This window comes from Esox lucius, chromosome 3 (assembly GCF_011004845.1).
Source record: "Esox lucius isolate fEsoLuc1 chromosome 3, fEsoLuc1.pri, whole genome shotgun sequence".
Lineage (NCBI taxonomy): Eukaryota > Metazoa > Chordata > Actinopteri > Esociformes > Esocidae > Esox > Esox lucius.
Genome location: NC_047571.1, coordinates 24,436,754 through 24,464,311, shown reverse-complemented (window position 1 = coordinate 24,464,311; position 27,558 = coordinate 24,436,754). Strand labels below are relative to the sequence as shown.

At 43.6% G+C, this 27,558-nt stretch overlaps 1 protein-coding gene across 23 annotated transcripts in view; it reads right to left on the bottom strand.

The window, feature by feature from the left end:
* Positions 1–27,558, bottom strand: part of LOC105022906 (receptor-type tyrosine-protein phosphatase F) — a 205,079-nt gene that overhangs the window by 89,879 nt on the left and 87,642 nt on the right. For all 23 annotated transcript variants that reach the window (XM_034291382.1, XM_034291381.1, XM_029118703.2 and 20 more), the window contains exon 2: positions 15,796–15,978. In XM_034291382.1, the coding sequence (XP_034147273.1) occupies positions 15,796–15,895 (100 nt within the window). In that variant the 5' untranslated portion in view covers positions 15,896–15,978. The remainder of the gene's footprint in view (positions 1–15,795; positions 15,979–27,558) is intronic.

Below are 27,558 nucleotides of genomic sequence, written 5' to 3'. Positions count from 1 at the left end.
AGCACGTGGGTGTCGGTATAAGGAAGCAAGCAGCCACACAAACAAGTGAACAGTGTGTAAAGAAGCGGTTCAATATTTAGGGTGATGAGTGACAAACATGTAGAGGCCCGTCATGTTTACAACACACTATTACAACACTTCCCTGCAGGTACAGCACGAAAGGTACACATAGTCTCAGTTACAAGAGGAGGACGGAGAGGAGGAGGAGACAAGGAGGAGGCGGGGAGTGTCACGTCCTGGCACGCCAGGCTTGCAGTGTCAGTTAATCCAACGCCCTCCCTCCCACACTACATCACAGGCACCTGTTTCCCTGATCACAGACCCTATTAAAGTTCCTGCTGTCCCATTGTGTGTTGTCGGCCTGTGTTGTGGTTTTCACCACATGTTATGTTGTTTCTTTGGTTCCTGTTCTGTTTCTTAGTTGTAGTATGGTCATGTTTAAGTTTTCATTATGGGGTTCATAACTGGGTGAGTACACGGGACTACCTGAAACACACCCAAGTCTTCAGCCACTCCTACCACCCACAGTACCAACCCTGGTAGCCTACACTTCAGAGAGACAAAGAGAAAGAGAGACCGAGAGAGAGAGAGACAGAGACAGTAAGACAGGCAGAGATAGACAGAGAGACAGAGAGAAAGAGAGACAGAGAGAGAGAGAGAGAGAGACAGAGACAGTAAGACAGGCAGAGATAGACAGAGGCCGACAGAGAAAGACAGATGGGGAGAAATGGCGGGAGACAGAGAGACCGGGAGAGACAGAGAGAGACAGAGAGACAGGTGTAAGCTTGACTAGACTTTGTATTTTAGAGTATAAAACAAACAGCCTGTGTGTGGGCTACCAGCCTGTATGCTCTCCTCCTCATGACCCACCTACCCAGCCGACCTCTGACCATTCACACCACCAAAGCACCAGCCAATCCAGCATTCAACATTTATGTATTTCCTGAGTCTCCCCAGAGAGGCACCTAATTGGCTGATAGCATGTGGATAATAAAAACACCTTTCTATTAGACCTTCCGGTCTGTTTCCTCCCAGGCGTTCTAAAGGATGGCTGCATGGGGAACTGGAGAGAAGATGAAGGACAAACCAGAGCAAAACACCAAAGCCTGGCTCGCACTTTGGATTTTCCCCAATGTGTGTGTGTGTGTGTGCCTGAACGTGTTTGTCTGATCCCATGAAGAGTTCAAAGGGTTCAAAGCCTTCCCCGACCTGATTAGAATCATTCTGACTAGTAAAACAGAGTCTCTGTTCAGAAACTGAATTTGTCCTTCCAAAACATGAAACTATTGCTGTGTTTAAGAGAGAGCTGCTGGGACCTGGGGCTTTCCCCAATCTACTCAATGCTGACTGCTCTTAGCAAGGATCAGGAAGCATTACGCAGATCAGAGCACATGTTTTAAATTAAAACACGCAAACTGCAAACATAGAGCCTTGCAGAGTGCAATCTATGGGGAGGGAGGAGATTCAGGAATTTGGATAGCGAAAACACACCCATTATCACAAATGGGCAAACACACACTCAAACACACACACACCCTCCCTTTTGACTGTGTTTCTCCTTTCCTGGGTCTCTGTATGACACATCCAGGTGTCCAGCAACAGTCCTGTGCCCCTCAGTAACCCCCAAAATGCCCCCAAATCTCTTCATGAGGCAGCATAAATATACAGTCGGGAGAACAAAGTATTTGATACACTGCTGATTTTGCATGTTTTCCCACCTACAAAGCATGTAGAAGTCTGTCATTTTTATCATAGGTACTCTTTAACAGTAAGTGATGAAATCTAAAAACAAAATCCAGAAAATCACATTGTATGATTTTTAAGTAATTCATTTCCATTTTATTGCATGACATAAGTATTTGATACATCAGAAAAGCAGAACTTAATATTTGGTAAAGAAACCTTTGTTTGCAATTACGGAGATCATATGTTTCCTGTAGTTCTTGACCAGGTTTGCACACACTGCAGCAGGGATTTTGGCACACTCCTCCATACAGACCTTCTCCAGATCCTTCAGGTTTAGGGGCTGTCGCTAGGCAATACGGACTTTCAGCTCCCTCAAAAGACTTTCTATTGGGTTCAGGTCTAAAGACTGGCTAAGCCACTCCAGGACCTTGAGATGCTTCTTACGGAGCCACTCCTTAGTTGCCCTGGCTGTGTGTTTCTGGACATGCGCTGGCTTGAGCAGGGGGACCTTGCATGCGCTGCAGGATTTTAATCCATGACGGCTTAAAATCCTGTTATTAATGGTTTTCTTTGAGACTGTGGTCCAAGCTCTCTTCATGTCATTGACCAGGTCCTGCCATGTAGTTCTGGGCTGATCCCTCACCTTCCTCATGATCATTGATGCCCCACGAGGTGAGATCTTGCATGGAGCCCCAGACCAAGGGAGATTGACCTTCACCATTGACCGTCACCAAAAGTTGTTGCCTTCTCACCAAGCTGCTTGCCTATTGTCCTGTAGCCAATCCCAGTCTTGTGCAGGTCTACAATTTTATCCCTGATATCCTTACACAGCTCTCTGGTCAAGGCCATTGTGGAGAGGTTGGAGTCTGTTTGATTGAGTGTGGACAAGTGTCTTTTATACAGGTAACGAGTTCAAAAGGGTGCCATTAATACAGGTAATGAGTGGAGAACAAGAGGGCTTCTCAAAGAAAACGGTATATATATATATATATATATATATATATATATATAGACACACACACACACACACACACATACACACAGCTCCGGAAGAATTAAGAGACCACTGCACCTTTTTCTTTCCTTTCCAAAAAAGTCGAAAAGGAAGGATTTGAGTGAGGAACAGAAGGGTTAAAATTAATTACTGCAAATCCTCACTCAAAACCTTCCTTTTCAACTTTTTTGAAAAGGAAAGAAAAAGGTGCAGTGGTCTCTTAATTTTTTCCGGAGATATACATACACCAGTGCCAAAGGAACGTATTTAGACATGTATTTTCTTCACATTTTGTTGTTATAGACTTAATTTATAATTTATTATGGCATCCTTTACATGTCTATAGAAATGGATTGAAGTCCGCCTGTGGCAAATTCAATTGATTGGGCATAATTTAGAAAGGCACATAGCTCTCTATTCAAGGTCCCACACTTCACAGTGCAAAAACTCAGCCATGAATTACAAGGAACTCTTTGTAGATTTCAGAAATATCATTGTGTTGAAGGATTGATCTGGGGAAGGTTAGAAAAACTTCAAAGTTCCTAGGAGCACAGAGGACTCCATCATTGTGTAATTGGACCGTCGAGCTCGAGCTGACCGTCCATCCAAACTCAGTCACCAAGTCAAGAAGGGCTTTAGACAGGGCCACTATCAGTCCTTCAGAGATTCTCTGCAGAGATGAGACATCCTGACAGAAGGTCAACCTTCTCTCCAGCAATCCATCAATCAGGCCTTTATGGTAGAGTGGCAAGACGGAAACCACTCCTGAGTAAAAAGCTTATGATATGCCACCTGAAAGACTCCAAATCAAATCCAAGTATTAGGACTGAATGCCAAAGGCTATATCTGTTTACCACCTGGCACCATCTCTATGGTAAAGCATGGTGGTGGAAGCATCTTGCTATGGGGATGCTTTTCAGTGGTAAGGGAATGGGAGATTGGTCAGGATTGTGGAAAAGATAAACAGAGCAAAATACAGAGATATCCTTGAAGAGATGTCCTTGAACTTGGTCCAGAGCACACAGAACCTTAGACTGGGGAAAGATTCCTCTTTTGGTACAGCAATGGCACGAACCACACAGCAAAGACCACACTGAAATGGCTTCAGGACTGTGAATGTCCTTGAGTCGTCCAGCTGAAGCCTGGACCAGACAGAACATCTTTGGATAGAGGTCAAGACAAAAAATCTCAGATGCACTTGAAGAAACATAACAAAATATATTTCTGACTTATTTTATGAAAATATAAAAAGTTGAACTTAAGGTTTCTCTCATATTTTCAGTTTAAGATCAAGCTGATAAAAATCAGCTGCCTCTACAAGAGCACAGGAGAACAACAACCAAACCCCAAAAACCTTTTTTTCTAACACACCGCCAAAACAAGATTTAGTTTTCCCCCACTAGTTAGTGTTCTAGTAGCAGACTGTGGATCATACCAGCTGCTGATTTTGTCAGGTAGCCTATCTTATAGGAGAATATCCAGACATTCTCTTTCACTCTTGTCCCAATTTTTAGTCTGTCAGAGATGCTACATCAAAAACATTGGGAAAAAACACCTACGCTGGAGAAAAAAAACTCCACCTCCACAAATACCTCTCTCTGCTACAAAATGTTAGAACGATAAGGACACCCATCGTTCTGTTTTTCTCTACCTTCCCCTCTGTCTTTCTTCACAAACCTCAGACAGTCTTTTTCCCCCTAACCCCCTCACCACCTAACAAGGTTAGCCTGTTACAGACGGCCTATGGTCCACACAATTAATTAACAGCCAGTACATAAAAGTATAGCCTGCTGTACTGTCATATTGTCCGGGGGCTGCCTATCATACATCCCCATTTTGTATCTTGCACCATTTTCTCCTTGCATGTGCTTCAGCACTGTCCTCTCACCCCTTGCATGAGAGAGGGGATCTGTTGATTCCAGGGCCTTTTCATTCCAGTAAATGCCTATAGTAAAATGCATCTGGAGAACGTCCTCTGTGTGGCCACGTTTTGATATGGCAGTGTAGTACAAGTGTACAAGGATCAGAAGAACTCTGGTCCAACGCAAACTGCATACAATGTGTCCTCTTAGCGTTGAGGCAGGCTGTGTAGTCAGTGTTCTACCAAGATGCGTCCATCGATATCATTCAACTCTGCCTAAATAGGCCCGACAGAGACGTACAGAGAAGAACACACATTAATCCTGCTGCAGAATTCATGACAGCCATCTGGTCTGACAAACCACCAAAATAAACAAGTCACTCAGAAAAACAAATCATGACCCCAGAGATTCATGTTCAAATAGAAATGTTGGAACTCACTAGGCCTATTAAACATGTCGTGACAGGTATCAATCAGTGCTATTCTATGAAGATGAATTACCTTATTAATCTTAATGGGATTTTTGTCATTCGGAGCACTCTGGGTGGACGCCCTAATGAGTTACGTACCCAATGAATACAAATGACCGGTACATTTCTCAGATCTCCCGCAAATTAAAATGCTGCCAGTCAAATGTCCGGTGGTTTTCCTAGTCGAAACCAGTCTTAGTAATTAACACTGACTTTCTAAACTGTCCCGCACCCTTCGGGGTTCAGGTTACCCCCCTTCCTGGATCAGTACCTTATCATACTGACAGGCCATGCTAATCCTCACACCACAGTAGAATCAGAACTCAGTTATCCAGTAGAGATCTAATCTAGCCTAATAAACGTTTTAATCCACCAGGCATTCTATTGGCACACCTGCATAGATCCTTCAGTCAGATAACTTTGAGGTTAGGCCATTAACAGACATTGTGCGCGAGGCTTAGTAAAGGGTGTCGTTAGATTAACCAGATACCTACAGAATCATTGGAGGCATCTGTCAGGTCAGAAATAAGAGGTCAGGGGTTGTCAGGGCTCTAGATGAAAGAGGTCCTGATGAATATGGAGGGTGTGGTTCCTACTACAATAGGTTTATTACTTAAGCTTACAGCCCTCCTTTTGGTCCTAAACAAACAACCCCTGAGGTGCCTGAACAGGTGATGGGAACACATATCAATAAAAGCACTAACCTCCGACGTTCTCCATCATGCCTCAGGCAGCACAGAGGGGGGTGAAGGACATTTTAGGGTGTCGGGGTGCCTGGGTTAGGAAAATAATAGTCTGGTATTTCAGAGTGGCAAGAGGATGTTTCTCAAACTTGCATAAAGAGATGTTTTAAATGCTATTTATTCACTCTGAGAGAAAAAAGTTATTTGGCTGTCCCCATAGGAGAATACTTAATGGTTCCAGGAAGAATGCTTTTTGGTTCCAAATACATCACTTTCTCGTTCTATGTAGAATCCTCTGCGGAAAAGGTTATATATTGAACCAAAAAAGATACTAACTGAAAACAAGAATGGTTCTTCAAAGGAACCATTCTATACCGACAGGCGAAAAAAAACTTTTGGAACTCCTCTTTTGGTTTCCTTCTAACATTGTATGCCTGCCCTATTCAACATTTTATTTATCTCAATAACTGTATGCTCCCCCAGAATAAATTGTTAGCAAGTAGTTACTGGAAGCCAATTCTCTTTTTTTCCTATAGGATTTGGAAAGATGGCTTGGTATAATGACAGACGCAGAATACAGGAGATAGTAAATGTTGATTATGAGGCCAACAGTAAGACAAGTCGTCTTTCAATATCATTCCATGGACAGCAAAGGCCTGCTGAGAGCCACTTTCCTAGCAAAGTACCGTAGATCGATAGGCTTGTGCCAGAGTACTAACCATTTATCCTTATTAATAATACATTAGCAAGTTATCATTTTCACTCCATAACACTTAGTGGCAATTTGCATCAGTGGCTGTTGTGAAGTTGCTTTATTGTTTTAATGAGGCAGCTCCATTAAGGCGTTTGAGTGTATATGTGTATTTGATACAGGTCTTTGTATACACGTGGAGACACAAAGTCCCCACAAAGACAACCTGACACATTGGTCCCCATTTGGAAAATCAGATTTCCAGCTTAGGGGTCCGGTTTAGAGAAAAATGTCTAGTACTACAATTTTATAAGCTTTTTATCATCACATCGGTTAGGACAATTTTCCAGCTAGGCTACCCTAGATCATCAAACAAGGCCAGTCTCGACTCAATACACACTAAACATGAAGGTCTGGTTGTGTAAGACTTATAATATTTTGGGGTAAACACCTCTACTGTAAAATCACCAGGAAATAACCAAAAACATTTGTTTAGGACATGTTCCCGGGTATTCCCACAACAAATGAGACATTATGTGATCCTAGGTCAGTGTAATGAAGTTATAAAGTTAGTGTTTCTTTTAAGATACAATCTCTTGTTGGGCATAGATGTGTTCAATTTGCAGGGAAAATTCTAAAAAAAATCAACGATAATTATATTCTGGGCCCGATGACCAACAACCCCACCAAAAAATCCAAAAAAAAAAAACACCAAAAAAATCTAGCGGCTTACTTCTGCTGTATATCTGAAGATCTGGGGTATCATCAACTGGGTTATCATCAACCGGGGTATCATCAACTGGGTTATCATCAACTGGGGTATCATCAACTGTACCATATAGTGATTTACATATTGACCCAGTCACATGCTGAGCCTATAAACACCTAATCTAATCATACTGATCTCCAGTGTGGTTTGCCAGCCACAGGTCAGACATCAATCGGATGTTCACAAAACACATGAATAAATGAAAAGGGAGAAAACATTTCCACATCAGTCCTCGAGTTCCCGGCTTGAAGAGAGACGTTCGTTTCGACCCCCTACGGACGCACTTAATTATGTAAAACCAGGGGACGAAGAGGAAGCAGAGCTCTGAGTGCATGGACCCCCTCGGTTTCCGCTGGGTGCACTAATGTGACGGCTTCCAGCTTTCCTCCTTAAAGGCTGATTAGGAGGTGGAAGCCTAGAAGACAACCTGAGTGCAGCCCGCCTATTCACGCTGCCCCTGACTCACCGGCCCTAATTGTCCCCGAAAGGAAAATGCATTTACGTCATGCATGCGATGCCGGGCTTGAATACGTCTAAGTAATGTATCTATGGGCTGTTACTGAGATCGGGTCACCCGTACCTACAGTAATGCCATCAGGAAATGATGAAACGTGTCTCGGGTTCAAAGCAGATGAAGCGTCTGTGGTGCCTAATGGCTGATGTCAGTAAAGAGACAGCCTGGCATCTAAATGGTGCCCTGTTCCATTCAAGGTACATGCCTTTATACCCATCGCCCCACAGGCCCTAGTACACTGCATAGTGTTGAGTGAGGGGGTATATGAGGCTGTGTAGTACCATGTGATCTAGCTGGCCAACTGGTTGGATTCCACATCCCCACGGGCAGCCTTCCTTAACGTTCAGAGACACGACTTGCCTTTGAGCAGCCATGAGTGATGCACCTGGGCACGCAAATATGATATCAGTTTAAACAATGGAACAGGCTAAAGACAACGTTACTGGGTAACACATCCGTGGGGCATTTGAATAGCCACACCATGGAAACGGACACAAACATATCTACGCTCCATTGAAATTCTATTTCAATTGAAATGTCGTCCTGATATCTCCCTTTAATGTGAACAGGGCTTTAGTCTAGATGCTATTCAACTAAAAACAAGATATAATATAAGCGGCTAGGACTCTGCATATTGATAGAGCAAATCATTATGAGCCACCTCTGTTTCTAAACATTAAGTCAAATGGCAATGAGAGCACCTCTTAAAATTACCAATGAACTCCCTGGCCTGACGCCAACACGACTGACCAGGAATATTGTAGAAATTGTTGTTGCTTCTCTAAAACAAATGAAAAACATCAGACGGGCTTCGATGAGGAAGCCCAACCGGGCCATTTTATATTCAACAACGGCGCTGCGTGAGACAGTGATTCTGTAGTTTGACAGTCACGGAAAAGGAGCCTGATTTGTCTCCTTTCAGACCATCAAGATAACACGTGACCGTTTAGATTCTGACAAGTGTTTGTTATTACAAAAATGACTCCAGATGCAACTCCAAAAGTCTTGCTAATCCCAATGAAAGTATCACTATTTTCAACAGAACCTACAGCACAATTAGACTACGGTCATTTGCTTGGAGCCACATGACTCATTTCTGACCATGACTCTATACCATGACCACAGCAACACCCCAACCGGTGAAGAAAGTAAAAAGTAGCCTAAAACAAGTGCAATGGGAGTGAAGAAACCAAACCATATTACAGAGGCACGTTGTCACACGTGCCTCTGTAATACAGAACACATGGTCCTGAGAGAAAAAATGGATCATTCAAATGCCAGCCAAGTCATGGCATGAATCCACCGGTAAACTCCTGAGGCTCGACACTCCTAATTTGTTCATTTACAGTCACTCATTAAAATGCATTATGGGATATTGAGCTTGCATTATTTTCTTTCTCTTTTAAGGAAGTTGTGGGCTTGCTAATGGGTACAGCCAACACACAGAGACACTTAGATGCAAAACGTCAAAAGAGGAAAAGGCAGAAACATTTGCATGTGTTGACTGGTGAATATGTATGGTCCTACATGGCAGCAGTTTCACAGACCTTTGTTATGGAAATCACAACCCGTCTCTGTGGGACAGCAGTGGGAGATGGGAGTGGGGAGGCCAGGGTGGTGCGGGGGAGGACAGACATGAGGAGAGAGAGAGCAGAGTGGTGTAGAGAGGAACATTAAGGATATTTGTCAGTTTTCACACAAGGTCCAAAGAAGATCTGCTTCCTCATTTACCCAACCAATGTTAATTGAAGATTAAGATCAGCCCTCTGTCTGTCTGTAGAGAAGTGTTATTGTTCTCTAATTCCGCCCCCACACACACACTCCCTGGACTGAGGTGTGGGGCATTCAAAACCTGAGGCTCAGATGCACTTGAGTCCAAGGTAAACAAGGTTGGTTACTCTGAGGAGGCAGAAAATCCCAAACAGCCAGGCTCTTCACAGACCACCCAGAGGCTGTGTGTGCACGTGTGTGTGCACGTGCGTATGTGCATGTCAATCCCAACACAGTTCAGGTAACAGCGGCCTCCATAAACATACGGTATTTGTCCCCCGGGAGCAGCAGCATAGTGTTGGTCCTCCAGAGGCCTTGTGTTGTGTGATTAATTAGAACACTCTGAAACAACAGCAGACGGTAAAGGTGTCTCTCTGCTTCAGCCGTGCATTAACCTACGACTGCCTCCCAAATCATGGCAACCTATTTCTATGATACTGTTGAAACGGCCTATATGGGCCCTTATAGACCAGTACAGGGAGCTGGACATTGTGTAGACTGGCAGTAGAGTAATCCTTCAATACTGATGCTGTCAGGAGAAACCATCTTTCCAACCTGATACCACTTAAAGCAAATGTACCCCTGGCTGAAATAAAATGAACAAAAACCACATATACCAAAGTAAGAAACATACATATTTTTCTAGAAATATGTCCCTGAAAGCTTTGTACAAGCATATAGCCAAAAAATATGTAATACATTTTGGACAAAATCAGTAGAACTAGTAGAACTTCATGTTTTTTACTAAAACAACTAACATGTCCAGTATATCATTACAACTACTACAAACATGTCAAGTATATCATTAATACTACTACAAACATGTCCAGTATATCATTATAACTACTACAAACATGTCCAGTATATCATTAATACTACTACAAACATGTCCAGTATATCATTAATACTACTACAAACATGTCCAGTACATCATTAATACTAGTACTAACATGTCCAGTATATCATTACTACTACAACTACTAACACGTCCAGTATATCATTAATACTACTACTACTAACAGGTCTAGTATATCATTACTACTACTACTAACATTTCCTAACAGTATATCATTACTACTACTACAACTAACATGCCCTAACAGAAGATCATTATTCCTATACAATAATGTCTAGTAAATCATTATTACTATACAACATGTCCAGTAGATCATTATTCCTATACAATAATGTCCAGTAGATCATTATCACTATACAACATGTCCAGTAGATCATTATTCCTATACAATAATGTCCAGTAGATCATTATCACTATACAACATGTCCAGTAGATCATTATCACTATTCAACATGTCCAGTAGATCATTATCACTATACAACATGTCCAGTAGATCATTATCACTATACAACATGTCCAGTAGATCATTATCACTATTCAACATGTCCAGTAGATCATTATCACTATTCAACATGTCCAGTAGATCATTATCACTATACAACATGTCCAGTAGATCATTATCACTATACAACATGTCCAGTAGATCATTATCACTATTCAACATGTCCAGTAGATCATTATCACTATACAACATGTCCAGTAGATCATTATTCCTATACAATAATGTCCAGTAGATCATTATCACTATACAACATGTCCAGTAGATCATTATTCCTATACAATAATGTCCAGTAGATCATTATCACTATACAACATGTCCAGTAGATCATTATCACTATTCAACATGTCCAGTAGATCATTATCACTATACAACATGTCCAGTAGATCATTATCACTATACAACATGTCCAGTAGATCATTATCACTATTCAACATGTCCAGTAGATCATTATTACTATACAACATGTCCAGTAGATCATTATTACTATACAACATGTCCAGTAGATCATTATTACTATACTATGTCCAGCAGGACTACAGGTTTATTACTCTTTCTTATCTGCTCTCGATGAGGTAGTTCTGAGAAGTCAGTGGTAATAGAGACCATAGCCTGCTGGTCGAGGTGGAAGTATCAAGCCCCATGTTCTTGTTGTGGCTGTGAGCTTCCTATCTGTCCCTCTGTGTCCCACAGCCCGTATCTCTGCTCTCATATAGTGTCTCTCTGTAACGTGCACTCCGTCTCACCCTAGCATTTCTCTGTGGTCCAGGCTGGTGTGTAGGGCCCCAGCTGGGGACCAACGTATTACTGTCCAAGTGCATCTCCATGCTGGATATGGATGTGTTTAATTAAACACAATCAATTTCCATCCCATTCAATTCTCGTACGGCTGACCATATGGACACTTAAAAAAAAAACACAATCCAATTTCCATCCATCCAGCCGACCAATCCCCCACCCACCCCCCACGTCCCCATTCCCTGTCCTCCGTCCCCATCTCCCTTATTCCCCAAACCTTCTGCTCCCCTGCACTCAAGTCTGGAGAAACGATACGGCTAATCGATTTACAAAGGTTTCTAGTCCGGCTCTTAACTTTATACACTAAAGGCTACTGCTTCTGGAGCCTAGCAGAAAATCTATAAAAGGGAAAAGATCAACCTTCTCTTTCTCCACTTTCTCATTCTGAGGCTTCTGGTATTGAACTGCATAGGCCTTCGCCATTAGAGGCAATTATGTGGCTGTTATGCATTTTTGCATTATTTACAATATACTTGTGAGAAGGATCTGCTTGTTTCTTCAGGGCTCTACATAAGACCTCTTTAAAACACACATGACAAAAGTTGAAAAATGCGAGGTCAGAATCATACATTTCAGAAGACACACTAACATCCAGGTTCTACAGGAAAACATTTGGGTCTGCTCATCCTGGTGACCCTATGATGGCGCGTTTCCACTGGGGGCCAAACACTGGTGTTTTACCCTAAAATCCCGATTTATTTTCTGTTTCCACTGACAGTGGCCATGGCCATGGCCGAGTAGCCCGGCTCTCACTGGGTGTGTTGCTCTATTCGAACGGTGATGTGTATTGTTTGCTTTAGGCTTCTCGTAATGGTTTACATCCGACCTAACAAACAGATCCCTGATAAAATAAATAAAATAAAGCAGCAGCACAGGGAAGCAAAGACTCAGAACGGAGTTGGAACGACCGAAGGTGGTCCGATGCCATTGACTCAATAGAGAAAACGGAGAGCTGAAACTGAGATTCCCTCAGAATTCTACAAAAACCTTCTATCAAAAGTAGATAGTTATTAAAACTGGTTTAGTTGCAGTGTCACGAGTGTAGGTGCAGAAGGAGACTCAGGAGTTTAAGGAAGAAATGAGTTTTACTACTTAAGTTCAAACGCTGTATTGTAAACAAACTGAGCATTGGCGTTATTGTTTATTTTACTACCAGACACATATTGCCTTTTATTTTTTGTAACCGTAAAACCAAATCGCGTTGATAGTTTAACTCCTCCCCAGTGAGCCCCTCCTTAAGTCATTGGTACCAAATGTATAGTGGAAACAGTGAAGTCTAGACTTGAGCTAACATTAGCATAAATCACGCGTGTAGTCCTGGTAGCGGGGGAAAGCACCAGTGGAAACACGGGATGGGTGACACCTTGACATGATCACTCCTCCTATCTTCAATGGCCCTGGGCCACAACTGCCCACCTATTTGCACCTTCATGTGCCATGTTTGGTATGACAGCACAAGCAGACCTTTGAGAAGGCAGTATCAGACCAGGAGACCGAGAGCAGCTTCTGGTCTTAGTTGGAATGAAAGGACTATAAAGACTATAAAGACACAGGCTACATCGCAAACACCAAATGTTTCCCATTAAACCGGACTAAAAGAAGTCAAAGCTGGACAAAAAGACAAAGCTTTAAGTATGGGGTAATTTGAGCAGGTTTTGTTCCATTTGACCTTGTTGGCCAGGACTGGTGGACTATTGTGTTGTGTAGAATCCCGGTGGATTACAGTAGGATCCCTGGGGAAAGTGGGTGTGTGATGGATGGGCCGTCTCAGGTCACCACTCAGGGTTGATTATCCTGTCCACTGCACAGGACAGGGTTAAATGCTGACTGGAGACTAATGATGTCACAGTGGCTCATGAGGGCACTAGAATCTAGAACGCTGTGGCGGGAGGGATTCTACTGTTCTGCCTTCTGATTGGTGGATCCAACCAGCAAAGGATACATCTAGGATAAGGTTTTCTTTTTAACCATCAAGCAACACATCACCAGGCCAATTAGGGAAACAACAACAAGATCACCATCATCTTCCATTAGTCTAAATGTCTATCAGAAAGACATCCCCCGCCTTAGGGAACTCTGAATAGAGATGGATGGGAAACCACCAGCCTTTTTCATGCTGCATTTGATGGTGGTCTCTTAATGTGGCAGCCTAGGAGATTGACCAGACACCGTCAGATAGACAGAGCTGTGTGAAGTCAGCCTGCCCACCGATCGCTGCCTTCACCCAGCCTCGCCCAGCCACGCCCTCCCCCGCCCTGTGCCGCATGTCCCGTTTATCGATGGGTATACCAAAGCTCTGTAATTCAGGAACAGAGCTGCACGCTAACCAGTGCTATCACATTTAGACTGTCAAAACGAGGCTTTAAACCCACACAAATTACAGGCAACAGCAAAACACAAACCTAACATTTTGTGGTAGGTGTTTCTCCTCTTCGTCTGAGTCCTAATTCTACGTTTGTTGCCCTACATTCAAAGTAATATTACACTCCAGGGTTTATCATAGGGAGCCTTTACTAGGACTATTTCAAACTATTTAACACTGAATACATGTTTGTCCTTTAAGACGGCTCTTCCCTTTTCTTGTAGCCCCGGCAACAAGCCTGACCCCCCCCCCCCCCCCGTGTTGATGTGGGGGCCCTGGAAAGAGACGGGCTGGAAAGAGTTCTGGGGAAACACTACTGTCGTACACAAGAGCACGCGCATGTGTGTGTGTCCCATGAATATTGGTGTCTGAACAGAAGATTCCGTTTCAGACAAACAGTGACATTCTTTGTCCGGGAATTAAAAAAGCTCCACTGGGTCTTTTTATCTGGGAATAATTTGATGACTGGAGTTTGAGAGAGGAGGAACACAGAGGGAATCAGTTCGAGGACGGTGTCTGTCTGTCTCTCTGTCTGTCTGTCTGTCTGTCGAGGGTTACAGGCAGACACTGTGGTGAAGGGAAGCCAAAATCAAGTTGACAGATGGAAGCTATCACCTTAGATTCAACAACAGCTAATTAACAGGTAGAACATTTCCATTGTTCCTCTTCTCAGTATTTATCTGCCACTTAAACACAACCTGCACACTGTATTTCAATAGATTAGTCAGTTGTTCTATGGGAAAATAAAAGTCTCCTCTCCAGATGTTAGTGGAGGACATGAGGACCTTGATATAGCACATGCTGTGAGGAAGAGGCTATAGGAAGTGCAGAGTGAATGTTCCCAAGGTCAGAAATGCAATGACACATCTAAAGCAAACGGTCATACAAACAGTGACATGGAGAGTTGAAGAGTGAGAGAAACACTGCATGTGTGTGTGTGTGTGTGTGTGTGTGTGTGTGTGGTGACCCTGTAACAGAGCTGGAGTTCGGGTCATTTGCTGAATTAATTTGGTCCCTGAACCCCTACCTTCTGCAGGTCACCGCTCCATGCTTGACCCCCCTCGGGACGGCACACACACCCACACACACACCCACACACACAAACACACACAGAGAGCGAGACGTCTCTTAGAGAGCTCCAGCACCCAACCTTCATTAAGATGGACAGCCAGACACACACCTCTCTGTATGGAATGCAAAGGAATGTTCTCCAGTCTGGAGAGCGACTGGGCGCATTTCAAAAACAGCTGTTGATGCCGTTTGCTGGAATCCACCAAGGAGACCAAATGTAAATGGACTGGAGCGGCATGTTCATAGTTAAATTAAGCAGCAAATTGCACAGCATGAGCTGATTTTCCTTAAGCAGCCAGCAAATAAATAAATAAACAAACAAACAAGCAAGCTAGAGAGCAATTAATATTCAGCAAGTTGTTATGTATTAGCGCTCTTCTGTTAAGAGGTATTTTACTGAACAAATGATACTGTGATCTACCATTTGGTAGGAGGCCTAGTCAGTCAGTATATAATGTAGCACGTATAAAAGAAACGCCTACAGAATCTAAAGAAATGCGCAGCTTTGATTGGACTTTTGTTATATTATGTTGAATAGCTGACCACATTGTGAATGAAACCTGTGGCCATGGTGAGCTAGAGTGGAAAAGACAGTGATGTCGCTGCTTTATGGTGCAAACATACTTCTGCAGCAAGGCTTTATACCAGACCCACAGCTATTCTTACCTACTAAACTACAGAGGGTAGTACACTGCCCAAACCTGGCTTAGCTTGTAGTCTAAAATCACAGTCTTACAGATTGTATGTAGTGTACTGTAGAGGTGTACTTACTGTCAGCCTGAGAGCAGAGCACCAGGCAGCTGAGTAACAGCAGCGGCAGCGCCGCCCCTCTGGGCAGGATGGGTACTGCAGGGTGAATGTTAGGCACCATGATGGTCCAGGTTGGCACGGGGCACCACTCGTCCTCTGTTCCCCACGACGAAGACACACGCCTCTCCTGACACGATCAGACACCTGGGACAAGACAGGGACAAGACGGAACCAGAGGGTTCATTCGCAGAATAGGAGACAGCACAGCGGTGTTGTCGTGATCCGACTGAAAAGCAATCTGCAAACGGATGCATAAGAAAGGCATACGTTTCTTAGAGTTCAGAAAAGCTGCCAAACAAGAACTTACTTCAGGCAGTAAGATTAATGCGGAGGAAATAACACAGAATGGCACAAGCTACCACAGCATACCACCAAACAGCTCTGCAGAGAAACTGCCTGGTGTAATAAACGGGCTGTAACAGCCCAGAAGGAATCCTGGTGCGATAAGAAGACAAAGTGCAGCACACAGGCCCAGGGTTCACCCCCCAACCCTAATTAGGAGAAGAGAAGGAATCCCCAGAAAACAAGGGTGACATCAGACCTGCCAAGCTACCCCCCACCCTCCCCCGTCTCCCCGATGGCCTCTAGCTGCCCCCTGGCCCTGACCCCTCCCTGTTGTCCCCTGAAAGGCGTGAGGACCTTCCAGAGACAAACTCCCTGGGGACGGACTAGTACACGCCGCTCACTTAATGTTTCCATTAACAAATTAAAAAGCCCCGTTCCAGATGGGCTCAAATCTCCTCAAGTGCCATGATATCACACACAGCAGGACCACACAGCTAATTACATCAATGCTTAGTTAACACACGCCTTACCGAGGGAGCTTTGGGGAGAGGGGGGCACGCTACACGTAAAACACATACCGCATACACACACACACACACACACATACCGCATACACACACACACACACACACACATCATATAACGACTGTATACATCCTCCCTCGACCGGTGGTGGTGGTTAGTGGAAGGAGGCTGTTCTGGACATTATACCCAAAATGATTCATCAGCTAGCCTGGGAAAAGTTGCCATGGGGATTTTGCCACTATTCCTCGACGTGCGCTGGTAGCCAGCCAGTGCTAAGTAGATGGCTGGGCAACTGTTGCTATTGTTGTAGAAAGCCTTTCATGTAACTAGATGGGGCAGTGGATGGATCGCATAATGGTGAAGAAAATATTTCTTTAAATGCCCGTGTAATCCCCATGCTGCCAGTGATAGGGCACGGCCACAATGTTTTGCTAGTTAACTTAACTTACGTTTGGCTGAAAGGCTAGCATGTCATTTTGTTCGGCACCATTCAGAACAGTATATTTCGGGCTTGAGCAAACCCACTTTGATGGCGAGTAGGCTGGAGTGGAGATTACTGGTCCACAAGCTAACCTATACTAAGCATGCTGGTAGAATGTGGCAATTTATTAATGTTTGACATTTAGACATTAATCCTCTAAAGGTTTAAACCACTTAAATGACTTACAGCTAGCCGTTAGACAAAGTAGCAGATGTGGATGTTAAATTCTCGATTCACTCAATTGGATCCCATCAGCAACTGAACTGTACTACACTCCACTGTCAGCCAGGAATACAGATGCCCCGACACCTGCTCCGTGGAAACACCAGGTAGGAATGTTCCCCCACTGTATCACAAAAACCCTCTCGCTGTCCTCAGCATAACACACCGGACAGCTGCTGCATAACAACACAACTAAAAAGTAGAAAAAGGAAAGTTAAGTTTGAAGTCAGCAACTTAGGTTTTGTCGGCCAGGCCTCCTGGACAACAATGCAACAAGCACAAAAGTGCAACGGCGATTTTAAATGAAATGGAACATTTCAGAACATAAAAACATTAGTCAATGAAAATGACTTTTCTCGCAGATATGGTGCCAAGAAACGAACAGCTCCTCCTTTCACCGTCCCACCGCCTACAATCTAACATGTCTCTAGGCTGGCTGGGCGGCCAGTCAACTCCAGTAGAGTTAAAACAGAGTAAATTACAAGTGTCAGAGAAACAATAGATTCAGTATCTAGTGGGAAAAGCCTTGGTGAAGCCCAGTAAGGCCTGCAGAGGTGTTGACTAGTCCATTACTCATGAGGCTGCTTCGATGCCTATGGAAACTCTAAGGGGCACACACGCACACACACACACACACACACAAACGAACGGACACGGCATCCCTCTGACCCACCAACTACCTTCGGTGAAACACGGGCCAAGGAAAACATTGTGGGAGAGGGAGATTTTAACAAGGCACAAAATAATAATCTTCTCTTCATCCGGACTTCTCCTTTAATCTCTTCTGACAAGTTGCTTGGCAAAGAAAGAAGAGGGGGATCAGGAGGAGGAGAAAGTGATGTGAAGGAATGCCTCGGCATGGCGTGCATTGTGAGTCAGGGTGTTGTCAAGCCCCACCGGGCGTTTCACCTAGGGAGGCCTCTCTCTCCCTCCCTCCCCCTCTCCTATCGCAACCTTTCTCTTTCGCCCTCACCCTCTAGACAATGCTATCGTTAACAGCTATATGGGTTTGCCGTTGTTTGTCACACGCACAAGTGCACACCCAGTCTCTGGGTCGTCTGTTAAAGCTGCATACGTGCAGGGAACAAACTAAGCCTTCTTGCAGTTAAACTGTAATGCAGCGTCCTGAGCAATCCCTGCTACCTATGGGGCCCGCTCTGGCATTAGGGGGCCCGCTCTGGCATTAGGGGGCCCGCTCTGGCATTAGGGGGCCCTCAATGAGATTTGATTGGGGGGTGGGTGGGGGGGTTAAAGGAAAACTGATGCACAATTACTTATTCTGTAAATATTAAAGACTTTAGCATTTGTGTTTAACTTATATTCCCGCCAAAATATACCATGGCACATTTCCTGCAATTTGACACACTTTACAAGGACATGTATTTGGATTGAGAAGGACCAAGAGAAGCTAAGTGATGTGTCCTGAGAATGGCCTGCTTGCTCAGTGAATGTCCGGCTATGAGCATGACACGTGGAGAGAGCTGGCCAGACCAGCTGGTTAAGAACTAGGTAGCTGACATGGCTATCCGAATGACTGTCAATGTCCCTGGACACAAACAGGGAAATGATTTCATTTAAAAAAAGGAACTGAAAAATGAAAAGAAATGAAGATAATCACCTTAGAGCCACATCCCACCCTTCCTGAGAACACTGTTTATTGTTCTGCCGCTAAGCTCCAGCACACACACACACACATATATATATATATACATACAAACACACATACTCACACAAAGAATACTAAATACTGATTGCGTAGAATACGGTTTAAACCCCAGGACAGCAACATGAATTTCATCATACAGATATTTAGGCTATGCTTTTACAGTCAACAAATAGAAACAAGTTGACTTGAGAACATTTAATCTTTTTCACTTAAAGTTTTTGGGCTGTAAGTTTGATGTTTTGCTACAGCATTTGTTTGTGAGGATTGCATTTGCTGGATTCTGTAGGGAAGGGGAAAGAGAGGGGGGGAAGAGGGAGGAACAGGAGAGAGAGGGAGAGACAAAAAGAGGGAGACAGAGAGAGAGGGAGAGACGGGGAGAGAGAGGGAGAGACGGGGAGAGAGAGGGAGAGACGGGGAGAGTGAGGGAGAGGCGGGGAGAGTGAGGGAGAAAGAGAGAGAAGGAGAGACGGGGAGAGTGAGGGAGACAGAGAGAGAAGGAGAGACGGGGAGAGTGAGGGAGACAGAGAGAGAAGGAGAGACGGGGAGAGTGAGGGAGACAGAGAGAGAAGGAGAGAAGGGGAGAGTGAGGGAGACAGAGAGAGAAGGAGAGACGGGGAGAGTGAGGGAGACAGAGAGAGAAGGAGAGACGGGGAGAGTGAGGGAGACAGAGAGAGAAGGAGAGACGGGGAGAGTGAGGGAGACAGAGAGAGAGGGAGAGACAGGTTGAGTGAGGGAGACAGAGAGAGAGGCTGATAGTCTTGTCATGTCACTGGGGGAGCTCCAAACCCTCGGTGGCACAGGGATATCTTTCAAAGCAGATGATGTGTGTGTGTGTGTGTGTGTGTGTGTGTGTTGAGGGGATATCATTCACAGCAGATTACAGAGGTAGATGCTTTTCATCTTCAGTAACACACATTCCTGGAGCCATGTTTTTTATACTTATTTATTATCCCTATGCGACTGGGCAACATCCTGCCAAAAATGAGTTGGGCTGTGGTGTGTGTCAGAGCCTGTATGTAAATCAATGACTGGCCTTTACCAGGACCACAGCATCAACCAGCACCTCTTCCAACCGGAGTTAGAAATATCCCAACCAGGACAACAGCCCTGTAGACCGCTGACCTGCCTTTGATCATTGACCCAATTATCTCAGTATTCTTGGGTCAGTCACCCATACATACCCAGACACACCATGCTAGAGACAGACCACACTGGAGACGTGCCGAAAAGGAGGCTGAACAAACACTGCACTTATCTAGCCTCCCACCTACCTCCCTCCTGCTCCTTCTCCTCATCTCTCTGTCTCTCTCTCTCTCTTTAGAAGTATTATTAGGGCCTCTAGGTTACCATCTCTCTTCTTGAATAAATATTTAAATTTTATAGTTTTTTCATAAATTAACACATGGCTATCACTGTCCTCTTCCATTGTCAATGCTACAAACAGACATTTTTGTTATAATCTGTAAAATGTTACATTTAATTACGAAAACACTGGAGACAGGTAGCCTAAAAAAACCTAAAACCTAAAAAAATAAAGATTTATAGTATTTTTTCAGTCTTTGAGGGATCATAACTAGGTAGCTAGTAATAAGATTGTTCTCTCTCATTCTTTCCATGGTAATTTGTTTTTGTCTCAAACGGGGGAGATAATCTCGGTAGATTGTATGATTGTACATCCATCTTATGTTCGAAGACAATTTGCAAAGGTGGATAAGAAATGTTCATGACCTGATGCTGTCAGACATTTTTTACTTTGCCAGAATGTTCCTTAGAACTCTACTGTTAGTTGCATGCAGTTTTACAATGTTATGTCATTTATTTTGGGATTTATGATCATTTCAAACTATAAGTTGTAGGTAGCACAGAAGCTCTATCAGATGGACCAAAAATACCGATTATTTTATTATAACACTTAATCTGTTGTGGGAATTGATTAACTTATTATTTGAAATGAATAGATACATTCCATATTCATTACAAACAACTGTAGATATTTGTTATATTATGAAAAATATAGTGAATATAACTAAATAGTGCATCTTGGAGACCATAACCCTAACGCTGTTTTACAAAATTAACTAAACCTATGTCTAAACTGTGTTTTCTCTAAATTAGGTGTAGAATTTGTTATTATACAAAATGTAAAGTGTGAATGAAAGTTCCCTTTTTAGTTTTTATGTCCGATAATCATCTGTTTACATCCTAATAGGGCCTCTTTGAGACCTCTCTAAATTCTAACCCTAACTCTATTTCACAAAATGATCTAATACAATATCTTAACTCTATTTTCCAGCTGTATATTGACAGATGATTTAGAACATGCTATGACATAGCATGAGAAGTGTAAATGTAAACAACATAATTTTACTGTTCTCAGAAAATCATACCTTTACAACCCAATAGGGCCTCTAGGAGACCTCTCTTAACGCACACCATAAATGTCCCTAAATGCACAAAGCAGACAATGCAGCACAAACAACAATAGGTAACATTTCCAATCTGGTAACCTATTTACTAGACACTTGTATCTACAAGATATTACAGTATGAGTCAACATTACTGTGGAATTTTGATGTTATTGATCCTGCAAATATACCCTTGAAATTGTTCAATTCATTCATATTGAACAACCCCTGACCTCTGTGAAAAATATGAAAGCTTAACAGTTGAGACTGGTGCTTTGGATATGTCAACAGTGGACTATGTCTGAAGAAATAGGTCAAGTGGCTAAGTTAAAATGTCCTTAAATAGTTATCAAGATGTATATACAATGTTGACTAGCTGAGACTGCACTAAACATGCAACCATCCCAAATTAACAATAGGTAACAGTTTGGAACTTTTAAATTGTCAACTACACAGTTGTATCTATAGGTTGAAACAAGATGAGACAATTTTAAAGTGGAATTGTTCAGTTATAGATCCTGCAATTTACGTAGAATTGTCTGATCTGGTTCCAACCTACAGATAACAGTGTGACGTTGCTAGATTTAATCCTACCAAAATGTTACCTATTGTTATTTTGGTATGGATGCATATTTTGTGCAGTCACAAACAGTCAGAATTCTATGGCGATTTTGACAATAATTCTATAGATTTCTGGCCATATTATGGCCTTAAATAAAGATACAGGCAAGCTACTTCAGCAACTCCATCAAGACTAGTTTCCAGGTGACATATTCTAAGCAATAGTCTCAACTCCCAAGCTTTCATATTTTACACAGGGGTCAGGGGTCGTTCCATAAAGGATGAATGCTTTGCGGGTTCATTTTCAGGATCTATAACTAAAGAATTCCTCCGTAATATAGTCTGATCTGGTTCCCACCTATAGATATTAGTGTGATGTTGCTGGATTTTATACTCCCATATAACGAATTTGTAGATTTGTTACATTATCTTGGGTATTGAACAGGTTAACGGTAAGCTACTTTTGCCATTACTTCCAAATATTGCCAATTGTTGTTTTTGCAGCATTGCCTGTTTTTTCTAGTCAGGGTTATTTATGGTAATGGCCCTATTGGAATGATAAGACATGGTTCTAACAGCAATGAAGGTATGTTTTTGTACTCTCTACTTCAAATAGCATCTCACAGAATGTTCTAAAATACCTAACATTAATTTAGTTTTGTGAATTAGGGTTAGGTTAATAGAGTCAATGAGTTTTTGTTTAATTGTATTACACATTTCTAGTTTTAATGGTTTGTAGTTTACAGGGCATCATTACAAATAGACAGGAGAGATATGCAATCTCAAGGAATCATTTTTGGTCGTTTGTGTATTTTTTCATATAAAGCTGTAATGGCCCATTGACATGAACGAGAAATATAAGTCCAGAGTGCAAAGAGGCCCTATAAATATTGAAGTAGCCGAGATGCCCTACCGAGTAGCCGAGATGCCCTACCGAGTAGCCATGTAGCGAAGATGCCCTATAGGTAGCCAAGATGCCCTACAGGTAGCCAAGATGCCCTATAGGTAGCCAAGATGCCCTATAGGTAGCCAAGATGCCCTATAGGTAGCCAAGATGCCACTGGTTGTAAAGTTACTGTCCTGGGTGGTCTGTTAATATTGTAAAAGACACTGGTTGTAATGTCACTGTCCTGTGGTCTGTTAATAGTGTGAAAGACACTGGTTGTAAAGTTACTGTCCTGGGTGGTCGGTTAATATTGTAAAAGACACTGGTTGTAATGTCACTGTCCTGTGGTCTGTTAATAGTGTAAAACACACTGGTTGTAAAGTTACTGTCCTGGGTGGTCGGTTAATAGTGAGAAAAACACTTGTTGTAAAGTTACTGTCCTGGGTAGTCTGTTAATAGTGAGAAAGACACTGGTAGTAATGTTACTGTCCTGGGTGGTCATTCCACTGACTACAGGGGGGTAAATGTTTGTACAATCCGGTAGGTATTTTCTGTTTTAATCAGAAAAGAGCATGGGTTTCTCCATGTTGTCAGACGTTTTCTCAGAGGAAGCTCTTGCAGAGCCTACAGGGTTTCAATTGGTGTTTTTTCCATTGGTGAAATACTTGCTCTGTAAGCAGTCACTGCCATGCACTGCAATTGGTTCCATTCTATCGTGTTTATGAAACACTAGCCAGATCCTAACTGTTTTGACTAGATCAGTGGATTTTTTTATGTCTTCTAGGTCATTCATGGCCAGGCTGAAGTTCCGTGTGGAACCAGTGTTTTGTCACGCATATGTGTAGGTGTACGTGTTCTGTAAGACTGGTTTCCCTGACATCTGGACCTTTGGGGGGAGATGATTTGATGGCATCAAGTTTTCCACCCACACCACTTTCAATTCATTTAAATAAAATGGCATAATGCCAAATGGAGCCAATTGCCTTGTCTCTCTGTCTCTCTGTCTCTCTCTCTCTCTCATATCACAAAGGATTTGCTGCATTTTGTTCCTGAAAAAGAATTGGGCAGTGTTGATATGGTCCCTTTAGATACAGACAGATATTTATCACATTGGTTTTATATAGCCACTGCTGTATACAGTCATTCTAGGAGGTGGGAGGGGTTGGAAGCTATTTAGGGCCAATAAATCCCAGGCATCAGGACAAATAGAGGACAACGAACAGGCTATGACAGACATTCAAAGGAGGTGCGAGGCAGACGTGACGAGAAGTAGACGACAAGGCCAGACCGATGTAGCTAGAATCTCCTGCGTGGCAGCACAAACAAAGCCATTGGCCCAACACGTTTTGTCCTTACAATGTTGGTGAACCAGGAAAAATGCACTTGTTGCAACTTGTGAGTAGAAGTAAATGTCAAGTTGTAGAAGTAAAGGTCAAATAAATTGGGATTTATTTAGATTGTGAACACTACCAGCCTCTTGGTCAGATGTAGTACAGAACACTACCAGTCCCCTGGCCTGATGTAGTACAGAACACTACCAGTCCCCTGGTCAGATGTAGTACAGAACACTACCAGTCCCCTGGTCAGATGTAGTACAGAACACTACAAGTCTCTGGGTTCTATTTGGGCAGTAGCCCTGGTTGTATCACTGCTCCACATCAAGCCTGATGGTGCATGTAGGTTTATAGGGGAGCGATGGCAGAACGACAAAGCAAAGCATTGAGATTCAGCAGACAAAAGCTAATGTCCTGTAACTATGACCTGGTTGGCTGTTTGGAGAGTTAACTGTCAGTGTTTACAAGCCTGTCCGTCCCGGTTATGTGTTAAGTCTTCACTGTCAAGGGCTGAAGACTAAGTTCTCAGACAAGGATAGTAAAGCTAGTGGATTTCCTTCAGATTACCAATGGCCAATCCAGCGTGTAGCCTTCAGGAAACCTAACCAATATCTAGCCAGCAACATCCTGATAGGTTAACCAATATCCATTCTGTATCCTTCAGCTCTGATAAGGCTCCATCTAGGTGACGTGACCAGGGTTTAAGGTAACATGCCAACCTTTCAATGATGTCAGCTACTATACGTGTGCACAGAGGCCCTATTAGTCAGATTTGTAATGAGACAAGCACATACACGTGGTAATGTCAGCACAAACGTCATCCGTGCCACTTTGAAAAGTGCCTGGATGGGAAAGTGAAGTAACAGACATTTTATGACGCACATCTTGTGTGACACGCCGTAATAAAAAACACTTTAGATCTAGTCTGTCAATGCACACACACACACACCCACAAGCACACGCACACATCTACGCCAAGCCCTCTAATCGCGTCCCATCATGTCAGAAAAGAACCGGTTATTAGTGAATGTTATCTTGCATAGAAACCAATGGATCGGCCTTCATGTCAAAGTGTTCCATTGCATAGTAGCTTCAGCCTACGTAAGAGATCCACCTCCATGATAAAGTGGCATTTAGTCCAGCAAACTGAAAATTTAACCAATTCCAAAGGCCGCTATAAATCACAAGTGCTGTGCTTCGCAACCACCTCTATGTAGAAACACATCCACCCCACCACCAACCAAAGCCTTTCTGCTGCAAAACAGTGGTCCATCCATCCAGAGAGACCCATTGAGATATGTCCTGCGCCCAAGTCGTGTCCCAAATGCCACCTACTTCCAATGGCAGAACAAGCGAAGGCCCTCCCCTGTGTGGCTTGGTCAACGGTAGTGTACTAGAACTCTATCACAAATGCAATAAAGCCCTTTTTACATCAGCACTTGTCATCACAGACACCCAGCCTGAAACGCCAAAGAACTAGCAACAGCAAGACACTGATGCACAGTGACTAGGAACACATTAGCAGGTTTGGAGCCTTGGAATAAACCAAGAGAGGACCCGGCCTCCCTACGCCGCTACATTGGAGGCAGGGTGCAATTTGAGCCACAGCTGGGAGCTAGCAAGATGAGACCAAGCAGAGAGTCGCACTTCAATATGAATTTATGGTAAAGTGATTATTGACGTTGTCCACTCGCAGAGCACAGAATAAATGGCTGACAGAGCTAGAGCATGGCGACAAAGCATTAGCAGAATGGGCCCTGGCAATAAATCACCCACACATGCCGGGATGTAAAACAGGCATTTGTCATAAAAGGTCTATATAAATCTCAGTCACGATGATTGAGTGTGTATGATTGAAACGCTCCCTGCTTTAGGACTAGCAGTCTCAGCAAAGAAAACCTAAAGGCCATGCAGGGTTACAGTAAATGATGCCTTAACAAGGCACATAATGGATCTAATTCATTCAGACGATATAGTAAGCTACAGGGGTGTAGTCTACTGTAAAATATAGACCTAATTCAATACACACTCAGGAACAGAGGCCTAAAGAAAAACAACACCACACACACACACACAGAGACACACATAGACTGGCAAGTGTGTAAAATGGCTCAAACCAAACACCACTTGAGGGTTTATAGTCAGGCAGATGGCACCATAAACTGTGTGTGTGTGTGACACACACACTGTTGCCCCAACAGAAGCAGGCCATTACAGATGCAGGCCTCAAAGCATGGCAAATGGCAAACATCTCATTTGAACCAAATATTGTTGATGCTTCTATATGCTGAGGTTGGTCAAACAGTTTCCCATCCTAGCACAAGATCAGTTGGAGTCAGCAATTATTTACTGTAGATTTAAGCCACTATAATTACAGAAAACTAGTTATCTGACTCTGTGGTCCAAAGTCCAAAGAAACAATCCAGGTGGTATTGACATAAGGAGGGAGGGAGAGTTTGGCTAACAGAGGGACGAGAGGTTTGGCTAACAGAGAGAGGGAGGGTTTGGCAAACAAGAGGGAGGAGGGGTTTGGCTAACAGAGGGAGGGAGGGTTTGGCTAACAGAGGGAGGGAGGGTTTGGCTAACAGAGGGAGGGAGGGTTTGGCTAACAAGAGGGAGGGAGGGTTTGGCTAACAAGAGGGAGGATTTGGCTAACAGGGGGAGGGAGGGTTTGGCTAACAAGAGGGAGGATTTGGCTAACAGGGGGAGGGAGGGTTTGTCTAACAAGAGGGAGGATTTGGCTAACGGGGGGGGTGTTTGGCTAACAGAGGGAGGGAGGGTTTGTCTAACAAGAGGGAGGATTTGGCTAACGGGGGGGGGTGTTTGGCTAACAGAGGGAGGGAGGGTTTGGCTATCAGAGGGAAGTAGGGAGGTTTTGGCTAACAGAGGGAGAGAGGAAGGGGTTTGGCTAACATAGGGAGGGAGGGTTTGGCTATCAGAGGGAGGATTTGGCTAACGGGGGGGGGGGGGGGGGGTTGGGGTTGGCTAACAGAGGGAGGGAGGGAGTTGAGTGATACAGGCTTAGCTGGAACACATACAGGAACCCTGTGACAACAGTGGTAGTGCTCCTGAAAAGACAGCTTCTACTTAGAAGTGGAACAACCCGTATGATTTTGATCCCGTATGATTTTGATCCCGTCAGGAACGACCACATGCAGGTTACACAAGAGCCCCCATATATCCACAGGGCTTCCACACAGCTTAAAGGTGATTAACTTCACACTGTGTGGATATGTTAACACTGACGCCCCCCAGGGGTGTATCCTCAGCCCCCCCTGTGTTACTCCCTCATCTGCAGGGCCGAGGACACTAAGGCTGCAGGTCTGACAAGGGATTAGGTAGGCAGATTGGCATCGTGG